At 42.0% G+C, this 22,066-nt stretch overlaps 1 protein-coding gene across 1 annotated transcript in view; it reads left to right on the top strand.

Moving 5' to 3' along the window:
* The window catches only part of tdrd12 (tudor domain containing 12), a gene marked incomplete at both ends in the record, with an annotated part of 39,615 nt that overhangs the window by 7,261 nt on the left and 10,288 nt on the right, over nucleotides 1-22,066 (top strand). Inside the window, 12 exons of the mRNA XM_080474765.1 lie at nucleotides 4,062-4,144; nucleotides 4,996-5,055; nucleotides 7,443-7,511; nucleotides 9,012-9,270; nucleotides 11,478-11,585; nucleotides 12,360-12,542; nucleotides 14,009-14,162; nucleotides 14,234-14,361; nucleotides 15,317-15,508; nucleotides 18,279-18,407; nucleotides 21,605-21,722; nucleotides 21,795-21,931. Of these exons, the coding sequence (XP_080330891.1) occupies nucleotides 4,062-4,144; nucleotides 4,996-5,055; nucleotides 7,443-7,511; nucleotides 9,012-9,270; nucleotides 11,478-11,585; nucleotides 12,360-12,542; nucleotides 14,009-14,162; nucleotides 14,234-14,361; nucleotides 15,317-15,508; nucleotides 18,279-18,407; nucleotides 21,605-21,722; nucleotides 21,795-21,931 (1,620 nt within the window). The remainder of the gene's footprint in view (nucleotides 1-4,061; nucleotides 4,145-4,995; nucleotides 5,056-7,442; nucleotides 7,512-9,011; nucleotides 9,271-11,477; nucleotides 11,586-12,359; nucleotides 12,543-14,008; nucleotides 14,163-14,233; nucleotides 14,362-15,316; nucleotides 15,509-18,278; nucleotides 18,408-21,604; nucleotides 21,723-21,794; nucleotides 21,932-22,066) is intronic.

Below are 22,066 nucleotides of genomic sequence, written 5' to 3'. Positions count from 1 at the left end.
TTCTTCACGTTTCTTTATTATGACTTTATCTACTCACCACCCAGTAATATGTCACAGGTTCTTAGTTGTCATCTGGTTGTCATCTCAGTTCTCATCTATTTCGAGGTCGTTCAAGAAACTGTTGGCCTCGTCTGGTGCTATAAATACTTTGTCCATTCCGTTGTATGTCACACCAAGATGAGCCGGGTCCAGTATTCCACTCTGGACCCCTGGAATCTCTCGGAGGCCCCGTCTCACGGTCGGGGGTTGTTTTGGCTGTGAAGTCCAGCAACAGAGAGATGATCATTTCTCTGGTCCTGATCCGCCTCAGCTCTCTGCTGAATGTCTGCACAGTCAGAGTAGTGGTGGAGTCTGGACTATGACTGCTTGGGGATGTCGTCCTGGTTCTGGGGCTGTGGCTCTTCACTGGTCTCACCATTCGATATGATTACGATGACCTTGTCTTCGAACCGATTCCATGATGCAGAACTGTGTGTTATTTTTGAATCACTTCGCTTTATGGCGGAAGTGAGCGCGCTGAGATTCACTGTAAAGCACTGCACGTGTTGGCGCTGGCTGTTTACTCTGGAGGACGGCCGGTCGGCGGAGGCGCTGGGCTTACGGATAGACTTACACCGGGGCCGTGGGGGAAGCCAGCCCCTGGTGAACCCTGCCCGCTGGCTTCCCGGGCCAGAGTTCGTTATATATTCTTTTCACTTGTATTGTTTTATTTATCTAACCCGTGCTCTGTGTTCTTCGTACACAGAGACACTACAGTGGGAGTTCAGTGTGTTTGCACTTCATTCACGTTATTATTAATTGCACATGCACCCTCTAAACGCACGATTAATCACCAGAATAATACCAGAATACTTGATTACTAAAATAATCAATCGCTGCAGTCCTCGTTACATCCTCAAATTTCTTCATAACGGCTCATGGCTAACTTCCCATTCATTTCCCTCATGCAGTCAGATAAATATGAACTCGCTTTTTTATTTTAGACAAACAGCATAAGCATGACTTCAGTCTGATCACAGTAGACAAGTTTATTTACATCAGTAAATACTAGGATGGCATCAATACGGTGTAGTGTACTCCATAGGAGAAATTAGTTAAATCTTAACATGAATATCTAAACGTTTAATGAAAATGTAAACTGGAGATGCAGCCATACCACTTTTTTAAAAGACGAGTACAAGTACGAGTACTGACCTTTAATTACTTGCCAATATCGAGTACTGACACGAGTACCCATTGAATGCCATAAAGCCTAATTCAAACTCCATATGCAAACGATATGTGAAGGCTACGCTTTGTGAAACGTCTCAGCACAGCCTCTGTGTCGATGCTACAGCAGTACGCATAGCGCAGTATCGCCACTACACACTCCTTCATACATGCTGGAGACTGAGCTCGCTGTGTGCCGCCACCACACACACACACACACACACACACACACTCACACACCCCGGCTCGCTGTTAATGAGTGTATCAATCAGACTTTAATCATGTTTAGCTTGTAGCGTTGCTGGTGTGTGTGCCCTTTAACTCTTTAGCATGTAGCATGTAGCATGGCTTGGAGTTATGTGCTGATGAACGACATCAGACTAACTTTGCTGGTCCAAATGTCTCTGGTGATTAAGTTGGTGGTAGCTTTCGCTTCCCCTTGATATTTTGGCGGAACACATTTTACCGCCCGTCTTACGTTTGTCATTCTCATTAATATTAAAGAATCTCCAACCCGCAGACATCACTCATACTGCCTTGAGTATGCGCTTACCTGCGGGCGAGGTTGCTCAATTATGTTTTGTCACTGCATCGTGATGCAGACTCATTCACGTCTGCGTCACGATGCATTGTCGAAATGATTAAATTCGACACCCCCACCAGGCACCCTGTGGACGTGGAACGTATGAATTAGCCTTAAATCCTGGCTTTTATTTTCCAGTCTCCCTCCCTCGGTAGAAAGGCGTTCCACTGTTTGCACTCCATGTCCTTCACCATGCCTGTTGGCACCCACCATGCTGGCTTGACCTGTTGCTCTGTGTTCATGACTTTGAGTTCACTTTTGATTGAATTTAAATTATTGTCTAGTGCAGCTTTCAATTCAGCTTTGAACATCTGTGAGATATCGTCACGAACCGATGTGAGAAGTTCTCGCTGGTGGAATCTGTCGTCCACTCCTGCTGCTTCTGCACAGGCTGTTCCTTGGCTGGGCGAGTCACCGCTTGTCTTGGCCATGGAACTGTTGGGTTTTCTCTGTAAAAGTGCCCTGAAATGACTGTTGAATTTGGCGTTATAGGAAATAAGTTGAATGGAATTGGAAAAAATGGAATTAGCCTGTTGAGCAGGCCAGATCAGTCGTAGATCCCACTTTACATAATTTGGCGGGCATTTTGACAGTTTGTGTCGACCAACTTGGAGCGATAAAAGATATGTCAGAGTTTGGGCAAAGGTTGCCGTTTAAATAATTGCCCAGTTGTTGAATTTTAATACTTTCTGCAGGAGATCCATAGGAGCGCTTGCTTCCTGCGCCATAGAGTGCTACCGTAGTTATATCTTATTACTTCTGACATTGATTATTGACGATGCTGTTGATTTTTAACACTTTAAAGGAACGGTGTGTGTGATGTTTCTCGTTTTATATCTGGGTAAATTAAACTGCCCAGCAGAGGGTCTTATCCGGCTGGGGCGCTTGACTTTCAATGAGTTCAAATGATTTTTCAAGATCTATTCACTGGGATCACGCTCGTTTTAAATTGAGAGTAACAGACATAACAGTGACTGATGAGTTAGCATTGGCAGCAAATCCAAATGAGTCTGCAAAGAAAGCCTGCAGCAGATTGTGTCTTAGCTCACAAGCTCAAAGGCGTTTCTTTGTATTGTCAGACGCAAATAAATCAAAAGACAAAATGGGAAATTTCACACATTTTGCCAATGTGCATCTGTTAAAACAGTCAGATGTTGCAATTGCGATTAATTGTCCTACACAGGTATTTAAAAAGATATTTTCATAATGTTTTTCTTTGTACTCCAGTGTGTTAGATCCAGATGTTTCTATGACGGTGTGTGATTAAGAAAGCATTCTTCCTGTGGTTTGGATGAGTTACTTTCTAGATGTGTACTGGGACACAGAGTAGTTGTTTTCTCATGGTGATGTGCTCCCACCCTCAGTGACGTCAAAGAGTCCGCCTGCATGTAGAGATGATGGGCTGTTGGCTCCTTCTCCAGTCTGCAGCCAACATGATGACGACACCAGGTCAAAGGTCACAGAGGAGTGGTATCCAAAGAGGCTGCGTGGCTGGGATGATGCTGCTGCTGCTACTGCTACTGCTGCTACTGCTGCTACTGCTGCTGCTGCTGCTGCTGCTGCTGCTGCTGCTGCTGCTGCTGCTGCTGATGATGCTGATGCTGATGCCGCCGCCGCCTCCGCCTCCGCCTCCGCCTCCGCCCACAGGTCAGTACTCATTCAGCTTCGCACATTATGAGGTTCTCTGAAGACATGTTGATACACCCTTCATTGTGGAGAAATCACAGATAAAACGTGAACTTTTTTCATATATTTACTTCGTGTTTCCACTGTTTAAGCTCAGTGGACATGTAACAACACTGAGACCCGATCTCACCGGTTAATAGTTTTACAGATGTATTTGAAAAGATATTTTCATAATTCAAAAGACGCGTTCCCACTGCACACGGGTTTTCGCGTGGTCACACTGAAAAAGTTGTGGATGGTACAGAAAAAACTGCCACCACCCGCTACGAGCACTGAGGAACGGTTCTGTGAGGAGGAGCGACAATGCAGCCGCCTGCTGATTGGTAGTGAGGATCGCCACTCTCAACTTGCCCGCAATATCTAAATATTTTATTGGCCGTAAACCCTCCTGTTGTTGTTTACATGTGCGGCTTTATGCTCACTGGTTGTTTCGTTAACTGGGTTTATGGAAATGTCGGTGCACGACACAACATGGCGGTCTTTTAACAAGATACAGACGCTCCTCTCAGTAACAGGGGAGGAGGAGGTTCAGCAGGAGCTGGACGTTGCTGTTCACAATGAGAAAGTTAATGCTGTGTCACAGAGAATGACTGTGACGGCCACCAAGTTCTGGTCAGGTAAAGCCGGCCGCAACGCCGCGTTCTTCGCCCGACGCGTCCCTGCATTGTTCACTACCCCGCCTACATTTTAACCGTACTTTTTGTTGTGGGACCGTGCGACAGAGTTGGGTCTGGGTTTCCGTACCGCCCCACTGCGGCATGTACTGCACGGTGGAACCGCGGCTAAAGTAGCACTAAAGTAGCACCAAAACAGCATCAGAGCTAAAATGGGAGGCAACAAGCAAGAAGAGACACCAGCGTTTGTTTTGTTTTGGGGGGGAAAGCACAAATGTCACTATGTTCACTCTCTTGCTCATTCTTCTCGTTCTGCTCTTGACTTTTTTTGTGAAATATGAAATATTCTGGACATAATTAACTTTGATTTATCAGACTGAAGAAGAAAAAACCCAACAGATTTTGTGTTCTTGTGGAGTTTGTATCAAAGTTTTCAGGTTTCTGTCAAAGAAATAAAGACAGTTCCACATTTGGAAAAAAAATTAAACAAAGAGCTCGTTCTGACACGTTCTCTTGCAAGTGTACGTGCAAGATTTCGACTGGTACAGATGTCAGACACGCGCTGATTGGCCACAGGAACTGTGGAATTATTGATATGGTAGCACTTTGTGTGAAAGCGTTTTTTTGTTCAGACATGAAAAATCAAAACGATCATGTAGCCATCTACAAACATCCACACTGCAATGCAACACACCCCGGATTTTTTTAAATGAAATATGTAAATTCCGTGTTGTCAACAACACTCAGGCACAATCAAAATCTCCAGTTTTGGGGTGCGCTCCCTTGTGGGCGATTCTGGTTTGAACACAAACCCTAACCCTAACCCTTTTAAAAATGCAACTTCTGGGTGATAACTCTGGAGCAGTGCTTCTCACATCGTCTGTGGTGTGTTTCATGTTTCAGGGACTCCTCGGAGGACTCGCCTGAGTCTGCAGCTCTGGACAGGAACACCAGTCAGTTCAGGTGACTCCAGGCTTCAGGCTCAAACACTCAGGACTTTTTCAATCAGTCGTCATCACAGATTAAACAATCCCTCCACAGATTCCTCAAGTTTCTTCAGTCTGACAGCAGCCCACAAGAAGAAGATCCCACCGTGAGTACATGTTATGGAGCATTAGTGTCCTCAGTGTGGAAATTCTAATGTTCTTAAACAATAGTGGAGCAAACAAACTTTTATTCTCTTTTGTCCAGAGTGCATTGTTTTCACAACACACTTCATACATATCAACAAAAAACACAGCCAAACTTTTAGAAGATTGAAAAGGACATTTGTGTGTAGAAAACAATTATTATATAAACAATTAAAATCTTTATTCAGATTAATTACAGGGTTGCTGTGAATTAATTTCTGTTAATCATGATTAAATATCATTAATTTTCAAATTATATTAATTGCATTTCATTTTGCATGAGCCAAGAGGCTCAGGAAAGAAGAGAATATGTCTGCACTTACCATGTTTATTAAGCTCTTTTAACAGTTCTTGTTAACACAAAACTTTTCTCTTTTTCAAAACAAACATTTATACACATCAATGTGTGGCTGCTGCTCCTTTATTCAGCCAACTACTAAGACAACCTAATCTGTTGACATTGTCCGGGGGGAGTGCTGACTGCTTCCTATTTACAATGATGCTGCAGCTGAGAACAGTCTCCAGACTCAAGTCATAGAGTTGGTTGTCTGACTACTGGATCAATGGCATGACGGTAGGTCTACTTGCACAAACTGCCTGAATGCTTTGCCAGACGGATTTTGACTCATTTTGCGCCGCAGATGGCTTAATTGCATTACAAATTGTAATCAGATTAATCATGATGATCGATTAATCTGGGTTAATGCATCAATTTTGACAGCCCTAATATACAGATAAAGATTCAATACTTCTTCATTTTCATGACTATTTTCATTGTGGATTCCCACTGAAGGCATTGGAACTATGAATGAACACCTATTGTGTGATGAGGTAAACAACAAAGTTTGAAAAAACTCAAAACATGTTTTATATCGTAGATTCTTCAAAATAACGACCTGTTACTTTAATGACTGCTTTGCACACTCTTGGCTTTCTCTCGATGAGCTTCATGAGGTTTTCATCAACAAATGATATATTATGTTATTATATGAAGTGTCGGTTGCACAAACTAATAGAACTTTAGTCTTTGAAGAGATGGAGCCTCGCCTCTCTCCTCTTTAATGCTTTACTCACCAAGTGTGTGAGTTGACTTGGATATGAAGCCTCCGTAGCACCATATACCACCATGTAATGGTAGTTTTACAGAGTTAAGGCAGGACAAATAAATACTGAAATAAATAGATAAATCAATCAGCAGTAGCGGTGCACCTGTAGTTGCACGTACAGGTAGCTAGTTGCATGTAGGGGATTTACTGCTCCATTCCCGAGACTCTGACTTTCCTGCTCTTTGTACAAATGAAAATAAAAATAAAAAAGATTCCCAGACTATCACTTAATAAAGACCGCACAGTGGCAAGACTGTTGCAGGCCTGTTGAAGGTCTGGACCTTTTCAAATAAAAAGCAAAAGTATGTTTCCCTCAAGTTTATAAAATCCACATCACAGTCGAAAAATGAAAAACTCAGTTGTTTGGAGCCTTACAGTTATTTGATCTACATTATGCTCACAGTTCGATTGCTCAGATGGCATCACAGTGGATTTACAATTAGTGATCCTCAATACACACCAAATTGATCATTATTGCAAAATCAGAATGCATTTCAACACATCATAAGGCTAAGTCTAAAGAAATATGTTACCATGCAATGTGCAGTCCTGCTCAGCAAATTCAAAACACCAGCTGTAATTGTGAAAGGAAAGTGCAATTAAGTTACATTAATTCACAAAAACCATGCAACCACAACAAAATATCAAACACATGAACATAGTCTAAGTAAGGGTTTGTATTTAACCTAAATTATATTGGTTACGCAATACTATATTATAATGTTTCCCAGACCTTGTGCAGCCGTATTTAGCTGTTAGATGCTTTTCAGATGGGTCAGTTCATGTCCCAGGTGTGCACCACTGCTCTCGTGACAGTGTACACACTTTCACAAAGGCACTGTGCCACCGCAGCCATCACACCTCGGTCCATTTGAACCCCCCCATTATATCTCATCACTGAACTTGTCATGTTTCCAGGTGTGTGAGACAGAGGAACCGAATGACCTTCAGCCTGAGGAAACGGCAGCCTCTGATGCATGTGCAGATCAAGAAATGTACGCTTTAAATGCCACATCCACTCATCTCTGTCATATTGTGGTTAACGAAGAGCCTCTGTCACCGTGTTCATCCCCCCAGTTGTCATTGTATCTAAGACTTGTTTTTGGTTGTGCAGACTGAACTGTGGACTTGAAGGAGGTCTTGCAGTCAGTCGGGTGGAGAGTGCTTTAGAAGAAGCCTTCAGGTACAGTTCTCCTCGCAGCAGTCGTGGGTTTTTTGCTGGTTGATTTGTATCCTGATTTCAGGTGAAATGTGTGTTTGTCTCTTTTCAACAGCACAACTCAGGAGTCGGGATCAGAAGAGAAAACACGCAGGAGTGAACAGGACTTGATATGTTCAGAGTAAGTTGAAGAAGAACTGTTCATCACATGAATACAGCTTGGAGGTCCCATAGGGGGGAGGGGATCTGTCACCATGTAGATCATTTCAGTGGGTTTTATGCTCAAAATCAACAAATCTGTAGCTCTTCACCATCCGTTCACAAGGGAACTGAGCTGATTGCAGAATCCTGGAGAAACTCGCTTAAATCGACCTTCAGGTTGATCCTGAGATGAAAGAATGTCAGAGCTGAGTCTGATCTGAAGCAGCGTCTACTTAAACACTGCACTGTGGGTGCATGTCTGCAAGGGAGATCTTTGAGCACTTTACGAAAAATATACATGAGGATGTTTGCATATAGCCTAAAATTAGAAGTCACAGAAAAAAAAGCTGCCATCTTGGATGAGGACTTGCTTGTCTGACAGCACACTTGCTTCTTTTGAAGGTCATTACATGATTAAAACAATTCACACAATGTAATCGTACAAAGAAGGTGTCACATTTATGATTATTCTCTTGTTATTGTACCAGAAGAGTCGAAATTTAAGTATTATATTTGGAATAAATTCATTATGTTGTAGAACTCTGCAGCCAGAGTTCTACAACTCTTAGATAGAGACGTGCTGGTCTCTATCTAAGTTGAGGATGTCGGCTCAAAAAAGTTGTAACTTGGCCTCACATCTGTTTTTCAAGATCTCTGTGCTGTTAATTAGCTTCCTGATACTGGTCCTGGTTACAGTTCTCATTGAATTTACAACATGTTTTCATGGCAGTCATGTACTTATGATCCAATATGCATTTCTATGTCTGAAATGTCGCTTTTCCTACTGAAATACTTGACAAAGATGGTGGCAGCACTGGTTATGTGAGCTCTTCAGGTCACAACTCGCCCTGTCACGATAACAAATTGTGCTGGACGATAAATTGTCTCAGAAATTATTGCGATAAATGATAATATTGCCGTTTTGATACCAGTTTTCCACTAATATATTGATTATGGTATAATAATTCAAGTATACCCTTTTAAAGATAAATAAACCTTTATTTCTTAAGAATATTTAAAATTGGAATTGTATTATGAAAAAAGACATCGTAAATATCCAAAATAAATAATCAAAACAACCCCTCACTCTCCCTCTCCTCCTCACGGGGTCTCATGCTGCACTCAGGTGTGCCAGGTGCCCCTCCTCCCCAAACAAGAGTGATTGACAGGCAGTGTTGGGAAAGTTCACTTTCTACATGAACTGGTTCAAAGTTCAGTTCGCAAATTTTAATATGAACTAGTTCAATTCATAGTTCTAAATTCATAGTTCCAAAAATGAACTAGTTCACAATTCTTTTTTTTCCAATATGTTGCTGCGAGTAGTCTGCTGGGATATGGTCTGCTGGGATATGGTCTGCTGGGATATGGTCTGCTGGGATATAGTCTGGTGGGATATGGTCTGCTGGGATATGGTCTGGTGGGATATGGTCTGGTTGGATATGGTTTGCTGGGTCATGGTCTGGTGGGATATGGTCTGGTGGGATATGGTCTGCTGGGACATGGTCTGGTGGGATATGGTCTGGTGGGATATGGTCTGCTGGGTCATGGTCTGGTGGGATATGGTTTGCTGGGTCATGGTCTGGTGGGTTATGGTTTGCTGGGACGTAGTCTGCTGGAACACAGTCTGCTGGGACAGGCTGGACTCTGATGTACCCCGGTCGGGTCACCTGGACGAGGGTGTCTGATGTTGAAAGACCCGAAACACCCAATGACTCCAGGTTACATCATTAATGATGCCTCCCAGCGCAAGTACAAGATGTATATTTAAACAACATTTTCAGAGGCTTTTATTTTATTTGCGTATTCATTGTTTGAAACAAACATTTTTGATTTTCTTTCGCTGGTTGTGGTGAAATTTTCATGCTGTTTGATACAGATTTCTGGAGTGGTTGAATCCTGGACCTTTGAACCCCGATCCTGATCTTGATGCCGATCCTGCAGATGATCTGGTGGGTCCTCTTTCTCTCTTTGATGGTTGCTGTTGATGTGTAAATACTAAAACTGCCCAAAGTAATCCTATGAAGTGAGACTGGTCCTTGTAGGCTCTCCTTAAAAACACTTGTTTACTGAATTGTTTAGTTTCACTCACTCCCATACACCAGTCAACATGTTTTGTCTCTGCACAGACTTTTTCACATGTTGACCCTCGTTTGTTTTATTTTGGTTTCGTCTAGTTACGTTTGATGGCAAGTGTCATTTTTTTGAAAGTAAAAAAAAAGCAGTCGCAATGATTATATTCACTGAAGAATCAAAGTCAGCTTTAGCTTCATTGCCTCCTGTTTAAAGTTGTTCTACCAGAAAACCAAACCTAATCTTTAAAATATACTTCCCATAAACGGAATCACTTCTGCACAGAGAAATCACCAAAACAAGACCATCAGCACTTATTTCCATAAATTTCCAACCTGCAGTTGCCTAAATCAATCACGCAAAAGTCGATATGTTTACAAACAAACCAGAATTTGTAGGCATCAAACTGTGTTTTGGTTTTGCTAACTGACGTCATCTTCAGAAAACCTGCCCAATGGGTTTCTGGGATATCAAAGATGGTGGCAGTGACAGCGGAAATACCAACATTTGACCGATTCAGCTTGAAAAAACACCAGACTTTCTCAAAGAAAGAGTATTTAAAGCCAGGAGAATAGTATGGATGCTGTGACAGTGATAATTCATTTTTTTCCCAGTGTGAACCGAGACCTTGTGAGCGTGAGTGTACAAACAGGATCTCACTTCGAGTTTCTTTCGCGAAATATGAATGCTGGAAATCCGTTTTTGTCTGAGTGTGATGATAGATTTCATTCAGAAATGTATTGACAACGCATTAGAGATGTACATCAACAACTGAAACTTGGTACTAAATTTGTAATTTTTCCCTTGTGGGTTCTGGTAGAAGAACTTTAATGTCGGAAAAGATCAAGCCACCACGGCTATTAAAAAAAAAAAGAAAAGGCTTCTTGGGACTTCGGTCGTGAGACGTAGGGAGAGGATGTACTCCTGAGGGCTCCTGGTTCACTTTTTGTCACCTTCTTATTTTACCAAACCTTTCCTCAGAACCTCGACATTATAGTTGTGAGACTTATGTTTAGCTTTATTCAGCAGAAATGAGCAATTTTAAGAACCTCAATCCAATGAACAACTTGCAAACTCCGGCTACATGCGTTGCCACGAGCGCCGCAGGAAAGTTGGCTTTGTATGCAGCGAGCGACCAGCCAACATCGACCAACGCTTCAACGACACCTGAAGAATCCACAACTGCAGCGACTTTTGCTATGGATCAACCGTCCACAGAGTTCGTCAGAGGACCTCACATTTCATTTTTGATCAAAGCTTTTAAAGCACTACTGGCCTCACAGGATTCATTACAAACAACAGGGAACTCTTTTCAAGAGCGAGTTCCCGTTGTGGAATAGGTAGCCGAGGACAGTTTAATGTTTAGTAGCAGCAGAGTCGTCCATTGCAGAGCTTCAAACCCAAAACCAGTCCCTTCTGGACAAAGTGGATCATCTCGAAAAAAAAGACTTCTTGTAGAGGCTTCTTATGTCAGTTAATAGAATAAACTGATAGTTTTGATCATTGCCATTTACTTTTTCAGACAACACTCATTGTCTGTTAGATATGTGGTTCCTACAGTTCATTTGACCTAACCAAGGTTGTACCTCAGGGTTCAATCCTGGCTCCACTGTTTTTCACTGTAATTATGCAAAGACATCAGCTTACTTAGGATATTGGATGTTTTGTGGTTGTTGCACCCACTCTTGTTTGTCACTCTTGTTTTCTTACCGTCCCCAGCTTTTTTCCGTGGATTTGAAGAAGAGTGGGATTCTGGTGCACTCGGCCCTCCAAGTGGAAACCTGCAGCAGCTTGGATGACGCTCCCGTCACAGACGCTATGCGCTGGGTAAGAAAAAGAACATGCTCTGCTTTTTAGTTGGTAAAATCACTTTAGGATTGTAGTTACAGGTGAATGTTACAGTTAATGACACAGATTCAGTCCGTTTGCATATTCACTCTGGGGTAGTTTAAACTCTCTGATGGACGTTTAAATGCGTCTCATAGAAGCAACGCATCCTCAGTTTATTCTAATTAAAGAGCAAAACAGATGGATTCTTGCTGCTCTTGTGAATTCTTTGCAGCAGTAAATATGTCTCTATACTATAAAATTAGACTGGATAAAATAATTTTTACCATTTACTATAAATGGTGTTATTCTTGATTAATTCTGATGTCAAAGATGGTTCGTGACCAAGTTTAGACACATGGAGCACCTTAGAAACATACACGGGCTTTGTTAAACCTCCACTCTTTTCATGAATTTGACAATTGTTAAATTTAATTTAAAAGTAAGACAGAATTTTCAGAAATTATAGTATTGGCCTGACCAGCCTGAGAAATATTGATATTATACTTCAGCTTCACAGTCACTTCAGTAGCGATCATGTTCGTGTGGGTGAACCAGTTCAATTTTTTTCCTTTTTTTATTTGAAACAGTTTTCAAACCAACACAAACAGGAGAGTTTACCAAAACTGCTGTGTCATTTGTATTTTATTTTCTGTCACGTCACGATCAACAGAAGTGCTTTGGATAGCTTCTGATGGCGAGTCGCAGCAGCAGCAGCGGTGAGAATTTATTCCACGTTAAGGGTGTTCACGGAGTTTCACTGTTTGTGTCCAGGTGCTGAAGAAGAAGCAGTACACCACTTTGTCTCCCACTGATCGCTACAGCTGGCCGTCCGTGGCTCGAGGAAACAACACGCTCATCATTTCCCACGCCGCCGATCAGCCCCTCAGCTACCTCCACCCGCTGCTCACTCACATCCTCCTCGCCTCCCTCTACACCTGCTCCTCCGGCCCCGGGGTGAGGACACATTCCCGGGACACTGGAGATACATGACTGCAAGCGCTGACACTCTGTCAATGCAAGCTTTGCATGACTCCAAAGTCTCTAAACTATTTTTTCCTCAATGTGAGTGATGCTAACCAGAGTGAGAAGGGTGGAATAATCCGGGAAAAAAAACAAACGTTATATTTCATAAATCAATGACACTTTGAAGCTATATTAAATGAACACATTGAGAACCAACATGTTTTCAGCACATATTATTAGAAGTGCTTATAGAAAAGACCTTTTTAGTTTTTTAACTCTAATGAACCTCAGTAGTGAAAACAATCAGCATTGTGTTTCCATGACAACAAGAAAGCGTCACTTTTATTTCCTCATTATTTCTTAGTGCAGACTGTTATTAAAGCTCCTCTCCATTAGGCGTAGATTACACAACGTTCCTGTGAGTTGTGGATGACTGTATTTGTAAAGTGGTTTATCAAACTTGTGAACGGGGCCCCGCCTGTGTCGGGCGTCCTCTGGAGTGTTGACAAATGCTAAGCTTTCTGGTTGTTGGTGGACAAATAACAGGTGCAGATGCTCTGTAACAGGAGAGGAGGTGATTCGCGGGGAGCTGGACTCTACGCAGAATGAGACATTTTTCCAATCTGTGTCACAGAGAACGGAGGCTCACAGGTTTCCTCGGCCGCGTGAGCAGTGTCGCATCAAATGTGTTCCACGCTGGTTCTGCGTCGTTACGCGGCCGTTCACAACCCCCATCTACAGTTTAATCACACAACAGATTTGAGTACGTTGGGTACGCTTTGCCTTGCTGTGCCGTACGGTACGGCACAGTGGAAACACGCCTTTAGTTAGGAAGTAGACATAGGATAGGGTGGGTTAATGTGTTTCCTGAAGGTTTTGTGTTATTTGAAATTTGACGCATGTATACAGGTTTACATGCTTTTCCCCAATTTGATTTTCACTCACTTAGTTATTCTTGATATCCTATCTGTTATCATTGCTTACAATCTGTTTGATCAGATCCTGCCACTGACTTGTTAGTGCCCAATGGATTTCTCTGACAAGGCACCGTCCCCAGTCCCTATCTAGAATGAATGGATTTTCACTGGAGAGGGTCGACTGGCTTATGCCAACACCTCCTCTGCCCCTCACTCTGTTCACCCCTCCCCCGTGGATTACTGTAACCCCATGCTACATAGAGAAACATTATTGTTTGTTTCTCGTCTTTTCTTTCTGATACACCATCATTTATTTCCCCATGTGACCTGATTGTTCTGTAATCTTTGATTTGTATGTTTTGTTCTCCTTTATAAAACTTTCGAACTTAAAAAAAAAGTACAAAAGGAAAAAATTGTTAAAAGTTACTCCTAATTTTTTAACTGTTGGTTTAAAGTAACAAGCCAACGAATCAAAGCTTGAAATGAGCCTGTTGCACATGGAGGAAGTGACGCAGAGTGACTGTGTGTGTTTGCATTCAGCCCATAGCAGTGCTGCTCTGTGCCGGCTGGAAGAAGGTTCACGAGGTGTACGAGCTGCTGCAGGAGAGCAAGGTGGGCCCGCTCCTGCATCCGGTGGCCGTGCTGCTGGGCCTGGCCGAGGAGGAGGCCAAAACCGTCAAGATCCCCAAAAGCTGTGAGTCTCATCACTCCAGCCAGCGAGCGGCTGCGTTCAGCAGACAAACTTTGTGTTTGTTTTCTCCCCAGGCCTGCTGGTTGTGACCACTCCCTTCAGTCTGGTGCGTCTGCTGTCCTATCACTGCTTCCTGTTCATGAGGGTATGCCACCTGGTTCTGGACAAGGCCGACCAGCTCTTCACCGTGGCTCCAGACCAGGTGATGGCTTAGTCTGGCTCAGCTCCACGAGACACGTGATTGGGGGATTGGAATTGATATGATTTTTATAGTTCCGGAGTGAATCAAAAACACAGTATTCTTTCAGAATTATCGCTGCTGCGTGTGCAAATATTTCTGGATACTGACGGAATTTTCTCCCTTTTGTTGAAATGTCCACCAGCTGATAAGAAATGAAAAAAGCTCAAACGTGAACATGACTAGAACAGTTAAAATTTGGTACAAACTGTAAAACTGCTTTAAAAACAATATTGTTCTGTTTTACAACCTTTCAAATTTAAACTGTAAAATATTAAAGAAGACAATGCAACAGAAAACATGCATGTGAATGTAAAGTTCCTCTAACAGAATCCATACCATAACAATGAAATATTTAGGAGCCAGTTTTAGGTGTTGATCTACATCTCTAAACGTTGTCAATACCTTAAGTAAATTTGTAATTAAAATTAAACGCTTATTTCCAGCATTTATATTGCGCAAAACATTCCTGAGTTTATTGATATTTTAGCTTCACGGAAAAGCCCGAGGATTCCTGAAGCAAGATCCCGTTTGTACGCTTGGATCGGTTTTGTTTTCATGCAATGATTTATTCTCAGTGCAGAAGTGATACCTTTTTTGGAAAGTATATTGTAAAGAATTTTTCTAATAGAGAAACTTTAACTTGATAGATTATGTGTTCTGTAGAAACTGTCATTAATATACTTTATCTAACAGCATATTCACTTGTCCTTGATGAAAATGGCCCGACTGTTTTCATTCTCAGACGACTTTATTTTGGTGTGAAGTGAGTAAAAGGGACTCGTTTGGACTGTTGCAGACGCCACTTAAGAATTGATTGGATGGTGACGATACTCTGCAATGTCGCAGCTGAGCAGCGAGATGCTGACAAAGCGGCTCTCTGCTTCACTCATCCTCGTTGTTTGTGTCCTGGTGTCAGATGGAGCGCATCCTACAGCATTTCCAGAAGCTGACCTCCAATGAAGCGCTGGCTTCCAGCCCCCACCAGCTGGTGGCTGTGGCAAAAACCTGGACCGATCCCATGCAGGGCTTGCTCGCCCACCACATGCCCCATCCCTGCATTGTCATCGGCGTGCCCGAGGAAACCGCGCTCTACGGCAACGTTCAGCAGGTCAGTTCATCCTGTTCCTTCAATCTGCACTTATCATGGCCATCGGGGGCTTTTATCCAGCAGGAAGGGTTCTGATTGGCTCTGAATTCACTGAGCAACCACCAACATTCACCCAGTAGAGTGGCTCAGAAGGACCACCTTCGAGTTTTCATATTTCATATTGGTTTAATTGCGGAGTCGTGATGTGCTTATTAAAGTCTCCTACAGACGGTGCGATTTTAAGGTTCCTTTAAGTTCACGGCTCGCCGCACAGTACAACATGAATCTGATCAACTTTGGGCCACGACTTGAAGTTTGCTGTGAGCAGATTTCAGAATGAAAACAAGTTGAATCGCAGCCTACGACGACCTGAGTGGACGTGATTGCACAAGAATACATGATTGTGTAAGAAGCATAAACGTGATGGAAGGCCTCGTCACTGTGGCATTTATTTATTTGGAGTGAAATCTCAACAGGAGAAGGCGGAGACTATGGACGCCGTCGTGGCTTGGAAAGAGGGGCCCACTTGAGATGCCTATTTTGCAAAGGGAGCTTGAAGTACTTGTTAGAATATAGTAGCATTTTATGTTATGATCTTTCTTTTTTCAACAAACACTCCTTGTAACAAACAGGTCTCAGGTCAAACAGGTTCTGGTGTCTTCTGTACTTTTTTTAAGGAGCCATCTGGCCCCTGGTCAGCTGATAAATTCTAGTCCAAAATGGCCTTTTGCTCATATCACAGCTACTGTGTGCAGGAGTGTCTGTGCTTATTCTTTACATAGGTATACACAATAGGTTCCTTGACTCAAATTCAATGTGCAGAGACAAAAAGTGATGACTGCATAAAGGAATGAACAACGTCAGTGAGACTACGACGCTACACTCAGTGTTAACACTGTTAACACTGAGCGCGTTGTCCTGTTTAAATCTTTGCTGATGAAGAGCTGTTAAGCTCGCCCGTTATGCTCATGTGGAGCACAAAGCTTTTTCAAACTGGACTGAAGACAGATTTTTCATGTAAAGAAATTCATAAAAACACAACAAAAGTTGAACTTCCGGTTGTGGCAGTTTGCTGAGAGGACGCGTGCTAGCTTGCTCTGCTACTACGATGTCGAAATCCTTTTCTTAAAATCCTTTTTCTGGGAATATTTCGTGCCTAAAATCCATTAGAAGAGCCAAAGTAATGCCTTTATCAAGTCAAGGCTGTAGTAAAACACTTCAATCCAAATTCTTGAAAAAGTCCTGTTAAAAGAAGTTATCCATGACTTTTTCTTGGCCCTTATCCTCTGGATGAAGCTGAATGAAAGAAACAAGACATACTCTGACGTGTAGCATTCGTCTTTTCTTCTCTTCTTATTTTAGTTCCATTTACAAGTGAAAACGGAAAACCTTTGTTGTGTTTTCGGGGGTCCGTTTACATCACAACAGTTGTTGGATCCACAGAAAACAGAACCTTTTGAGAATGGCTCCCAAAGTGGAACAAAGAAAACTGCCCAAACTCTGACTAAACAGGGGAAAATGCAACTTTTAGAAAATGCTGGGACTCCGTCTCCGTGTAGACAGTGGAAACGCTGCTGCTGGTTATGCTCGCCACGGCCATACAAATGCTTCTTCAGTTCGAGCATGAGTAGATGGACAATAAGGACAATGTTTTTCTCGGTCGTGTCATGACCCCCCCAGTCCAGGTTCTCCTGGGACTTGGTAGTTTTATAGTTGACAGCCACCGTAATAACAATCCAGCTTGGTCGTCTGTCCACTAGAATGTCCGTTTGCTGCTATTGTTAATGTTTGTAGTGTATTGCTCTCTGCTGTATGTGTGTGTGTGGCTTGAGTACAAAAACAACCAACAGTGCCAACTCGTGGTCCAACATGCCAACTGCACCGTTTTCAGCGTTTCTGCCATTTCCGTGGAAACAAACATTGTTTTTAGAAAGCTGCGGTGGAGTCAGTGGGATATTGAAAAAGAAAAGGAAGAAAGGCTTTCCACTTTGGGACTTACATCTTGCGATATCACATAAGCTGTTTGAAAAAACCTTTCTCGTTGCTCAGAAGTCTAAATCACAAAACTGGGTCAAAACGCTTCCACCTCGTATCTCTCTACAGGGAGATCTTTCATATCCTCCGTTATGAAAGACTACAAGCTGGAGTTAAGGATAAAGACCAATTGTTTTTACCAGCTTCAACACCTTTCTAAACTGTATACCTGCAGATCTGAAGACTCTGCTATTGAATGGAATCAAGCCTCCCCTTGTAATTCTCTAACTCAGGGACACAGAGTAGAATGGGCCTTCAGATGACTGGTTACTCTTAACACATGATTATCTATTGCGGACTGGAGACAAAGTAGAGCGGTCTTTTTGTTTTATTAAGTTTTAATCATCTTTTTTTTTTTCTCTAATTATCTTAAAATTATAATTGTATTATTATTATTGTTGTTATTATTATTATTATTATTTTTATTATTATTTTCATTATTGTTAGTAGTTATTTTATCACGATTGTTCTGGTTAATTTGACTATATTTTGCATTTCTTTTCTAAGTGGATAACATGCGGTCTAATGGTTTAGGGTTGGGGGCTTTGTTTCTGTGTTTTGCATTTTCTTTGTGCGTAAAAACAATAGAATGTGTTCCAAAAAGAATAAGTCTGCTGTATGAACGTGAAAACGAAAACGCAAAAACGGTGCCTTTTACTTGAAACATGGTGGCTTAAAACCGTGTGTGAAACAAGGTTGTACTTGAAGTGAACAGACACGCAGATCCTCTTCTCTCCTGGTGTTTGTTCTCCCTCAGTTCATCCACATGACTCAGGACAGCCGTAAGCTGTCGCTCCTGCTCGCCTTGGTGGAGTTGATACCCAAAGCTGGACAGAAGACCCTGATCGTCACCAACTCGCAGCGGGAGCTTGAAGACGCATTCAAGGTAACGCAGTTCCCACTTCAATTCACAACGGTTTCACAGAGACTCTGACGTGAATGACAATCAATCCCTCACACTCCATCTGATCACTTCACTGTCTGAGCAGAGACCTTCTGTTAAAATTCTGAGCAATTCAGTGCTTTAAAATGATGACATAAAGCTAACATGGGTCCCACGTGGTGTTAATTTCACCATGTTTCACATTCAACATTTTGTAAAACTGTTCAAACTGCTGAATTGCTCCAGAAAAGACCTTTGTTGTAACTTCAATGAGGACTAAAAGGACTTGACCAGATTATCTGGGGGCTCTAAAGGAAGTCTAATGGAGATGTTGGTTTAAAACTATTCAGATATTTCTAAACTAATAGAAGAATCTTTTATGACCAAGAAAAAACAAGCACACTCCGGAGAAGTAAAAAAAATAAACAGCTATTTGCATGCTTTGCATTAAAGTGATTGAACAGCTGGGAACAGAGACGCTTGGGGCCGTGGCCGGACTCACAGCAGCCACTGTTCCAGTTTTGTTTTTGGCATCCATTTTGATTTAGTTTTAATCTCAGGCTGTTTCTCAAATCCAAGTATGCAAGTATGTACTCGCGTACTTAACGAGCACTTACACGCAAATACGTTCTCGGAAGTACAGACTTACAGGATTTCTTACCTTCATTTGGTCAGGTTTGCTTTCACGCTGCACTTTTGAAAGCCTACAAAGCGCCTGGACGTCACACAATTACAACAATAGATTTAATGTATAATAAAAAAGTGCAGAACTCGACCGGTTTAACATGTTGCGACGCGCTGATAGAGCACAAACACGCCGTGACGAACACACACACCTAGAAGATGACCACGCTGGCCGGTAATGGCAATATCACAGTGATTGTTGAATGACATTAACCAAAGCTAACAAATGGATCTAGGATTTGTTTGATATCGGATATTTGATGTATATCTTTATTTTGAACTAGAACAGAACAAACAGAAAAAATTAAAAAAGGAAAAACATCCAAATGAGTGATTAAGATGTAGAAGAGAGAATACAATCCGTCTTCACTGTGTGCCAATCTTGCCTCACATGTTCGAAAGTGAGTCGGAGGAAGTGTAAACTTATTTAATCCTACCCTTTTGCATCTTTGTCATTACCTTCATTTGTAAGTCAAACAATACTTCTTTCTGAATTTACCATAAATGTCAATACATCCATACACTCAAACATCAACAGTTACAGCCCATCAATTCCATCAATGTAACGCCGTAAAGACAAACCCTCAGTGTCATGACCCGACCCTGTGCCTGGCAGAATCAACTCTTCATCTCTTTTTTGAACTGAATTATGTTTGATAATTATTTAAACTTCCACAATTAATTTGTTCCTTAGTTTTACTCCATTGATTATAACACAGAAATTTTTCAAGGTGGTGCGCACTTTGAGTTTTAAAGTATAACTTTTCCCTGAAGTCGTAACCTTTTTCTCTTTCACAGAACAGTTTAAGGGTACCCACCAATAACTTGTTCTTTGCTTCATACAGTATTTCAATAGTTTTAAACTCCATATATAGTATAATAGTTGATTGGTGTGTTCACGAAAGACAACATTGTGTACAATACTTATTACTCTGTTTTCCAGAATAAAAAGTCTTTGCAATGAGTTTATTGCTAGCCGGGGGGTAACAGGACTTCATGTAACGTTAAATTACCGTCGCAGAAATAGCTGCATTGTGAGCCTTCAAATGTCTCTTGAGGTTGATCGTATTCTTACACATAGCTTGTAGCCACAGCGTTCATCACATGAGGAGGTCTGTCTCCCACTACAAGGCACTCCGGTTTATTTTTTTCTGATTGATTATGTGTAAAGTGTATCCATGAACCATCATGTCTTATCCATAGTCCATGAAGTGAGTGTGTGCCTGGTGGTAGGCGTGACCAAACTAGGACAGGGTGCAGCACTTCAGAAAGTGATTCCCGTCCACGGGAGCGCACACTGACTGGCTGTCGCTGGAGACGTCCGTTCTGTTCCAGTTGCTTATATAAAGACGATTTAACAAGAAAGGATTCGCAGCTCATAGCATCGTCTTGCATGTCATTAATATGTCAATAATTAATGTTTACACTGTTTATGTGTTGGATTTGTCTGTTTAATTTGTTTGCACTTGTGAAGCAAACTGCAATCAAGATTATTCACCAATGGGTTACATGTAAAATATAGAAATGATAGATGTTATACCGCTTATTGTATTATTATATATACTTCATACTTGACACAGTTTAGTGTATTTTTACATTCTGACTGTAAATCCTGATGAAAGCTGCTTCCATGGACGGGAATCACTTTTTGGCACAACACCTGTACCAGTGCATTCCGGGCCACTTAAAGCCCTGGATACGTTTGATCAGCTATTCGTCATCAAACAAAACTCTCAGAACGTCTCTCGCCTCAGTGCCGCCCCCTGCTGGCAACTCCTAACCACTTCTGGAGGTCCCTTAAATATCTGGGAGAGTAGGAGTGATTCTTAGACTTAAGAAAGTTGATAAATAGCTTTTATTCTTAAGTTTGAGAGTAGGACTAAAGTTCACAAATTCTCATGACGTAAGAGTGAAATGGCACTCTAAGAGGCTTGATAAATACAGCCCCTGATATTTTCAGCGTTTGGGAGACAGATTCCACACACACTTGGAGGAAATGCTCTGCATTTTGACAGTCCTGTAGCGTCTCGTCATGTTTTCATCATCAAAGAGATATTTAGCTCATCACTGTCTCATTTTAGTCATAAAAATATTGGGCCGTTAACAAAATCATATTGTCATCATGAAAAAAAACACTACACCGTTCACTTCAGGCAAAGGATAAAATAAAACTAACAAATTCCTGATTAAATTTGTGATTTCCTGACTTAAATTATGTGATTCCTCCTGATTATTCACAGTCAGATTTGTGGTAAATGATTCAATTCCTCTCGTTTGATGTGACTTTAAGAGGTTCAGACATGCCGGCAGACATATTGGATTTATGAAATAAGTTTCCTTTTGTATCACGATTAGCAGACAGAATGATGTCCTGTGCTGAAGTAATGAGAAGGACAATCCTCACTTTTTAGTATTTCTTGACTTTGACAGATTTGTGCTTGACAGATGAGAGCGTGTCTTGTGAGCGATCAGCAGCCTCTGTGTTGGTTCATTGTGGGACATGTTTTGTCTGGCAGGCTTTGAAGAGCAGATCTCTGTTCTGCCTGAAGACACACGAGGACTTTCCAGAGCAGTTTGACTCTGCGCTGCAGCAGTGGAGGACGGACGTTGGCCCCGGCACTCATCTCATTTTAGGTGAAGTGTCTGTCGCACGTCACGAGGAGGTCATTTCGCTTGTCTTATTCTCGTGCACTGACATTCCTCCAGTGACCACTGACCAGTGTCTGAAGTGCCTGGACATCAGCGACGCCATGTGTGTCCTCCACTACAGTTTCCCGTCCTCCCCCGGAATGTTTGGAAGGAGAATCCTCTGCATGGCCCAACACTTTCCAAACCTGTCGCAAGTAAGAAACACTGGAGGATCGACACTCCGTCAGGGAGGTCAGACAGCTCACTAAAGTCACCGTGTTCATCCTTTAAATCCTGGAGAACAGCTCATTAGGGGTGTATGAGTGATGTCTGTTTGGAGATTCTTAAAT

This window comes from Lipophrys pholis, assembly GCF_963383615.2.
Source record: "Lipophrys pholis genome assembly, chromosome: 11".
In the NCBI taxonomy this organism is placed as follows: domain Eukaryota; kingdom Metazoa; phylum Chordata; class Actinopteri; order Blenniiformes; family Blenniidae; genus Lipophrys; species Lipophrys pholis.
This window is presented reverse-complemented; position numbering and strand designations above follow the sequence as displayed.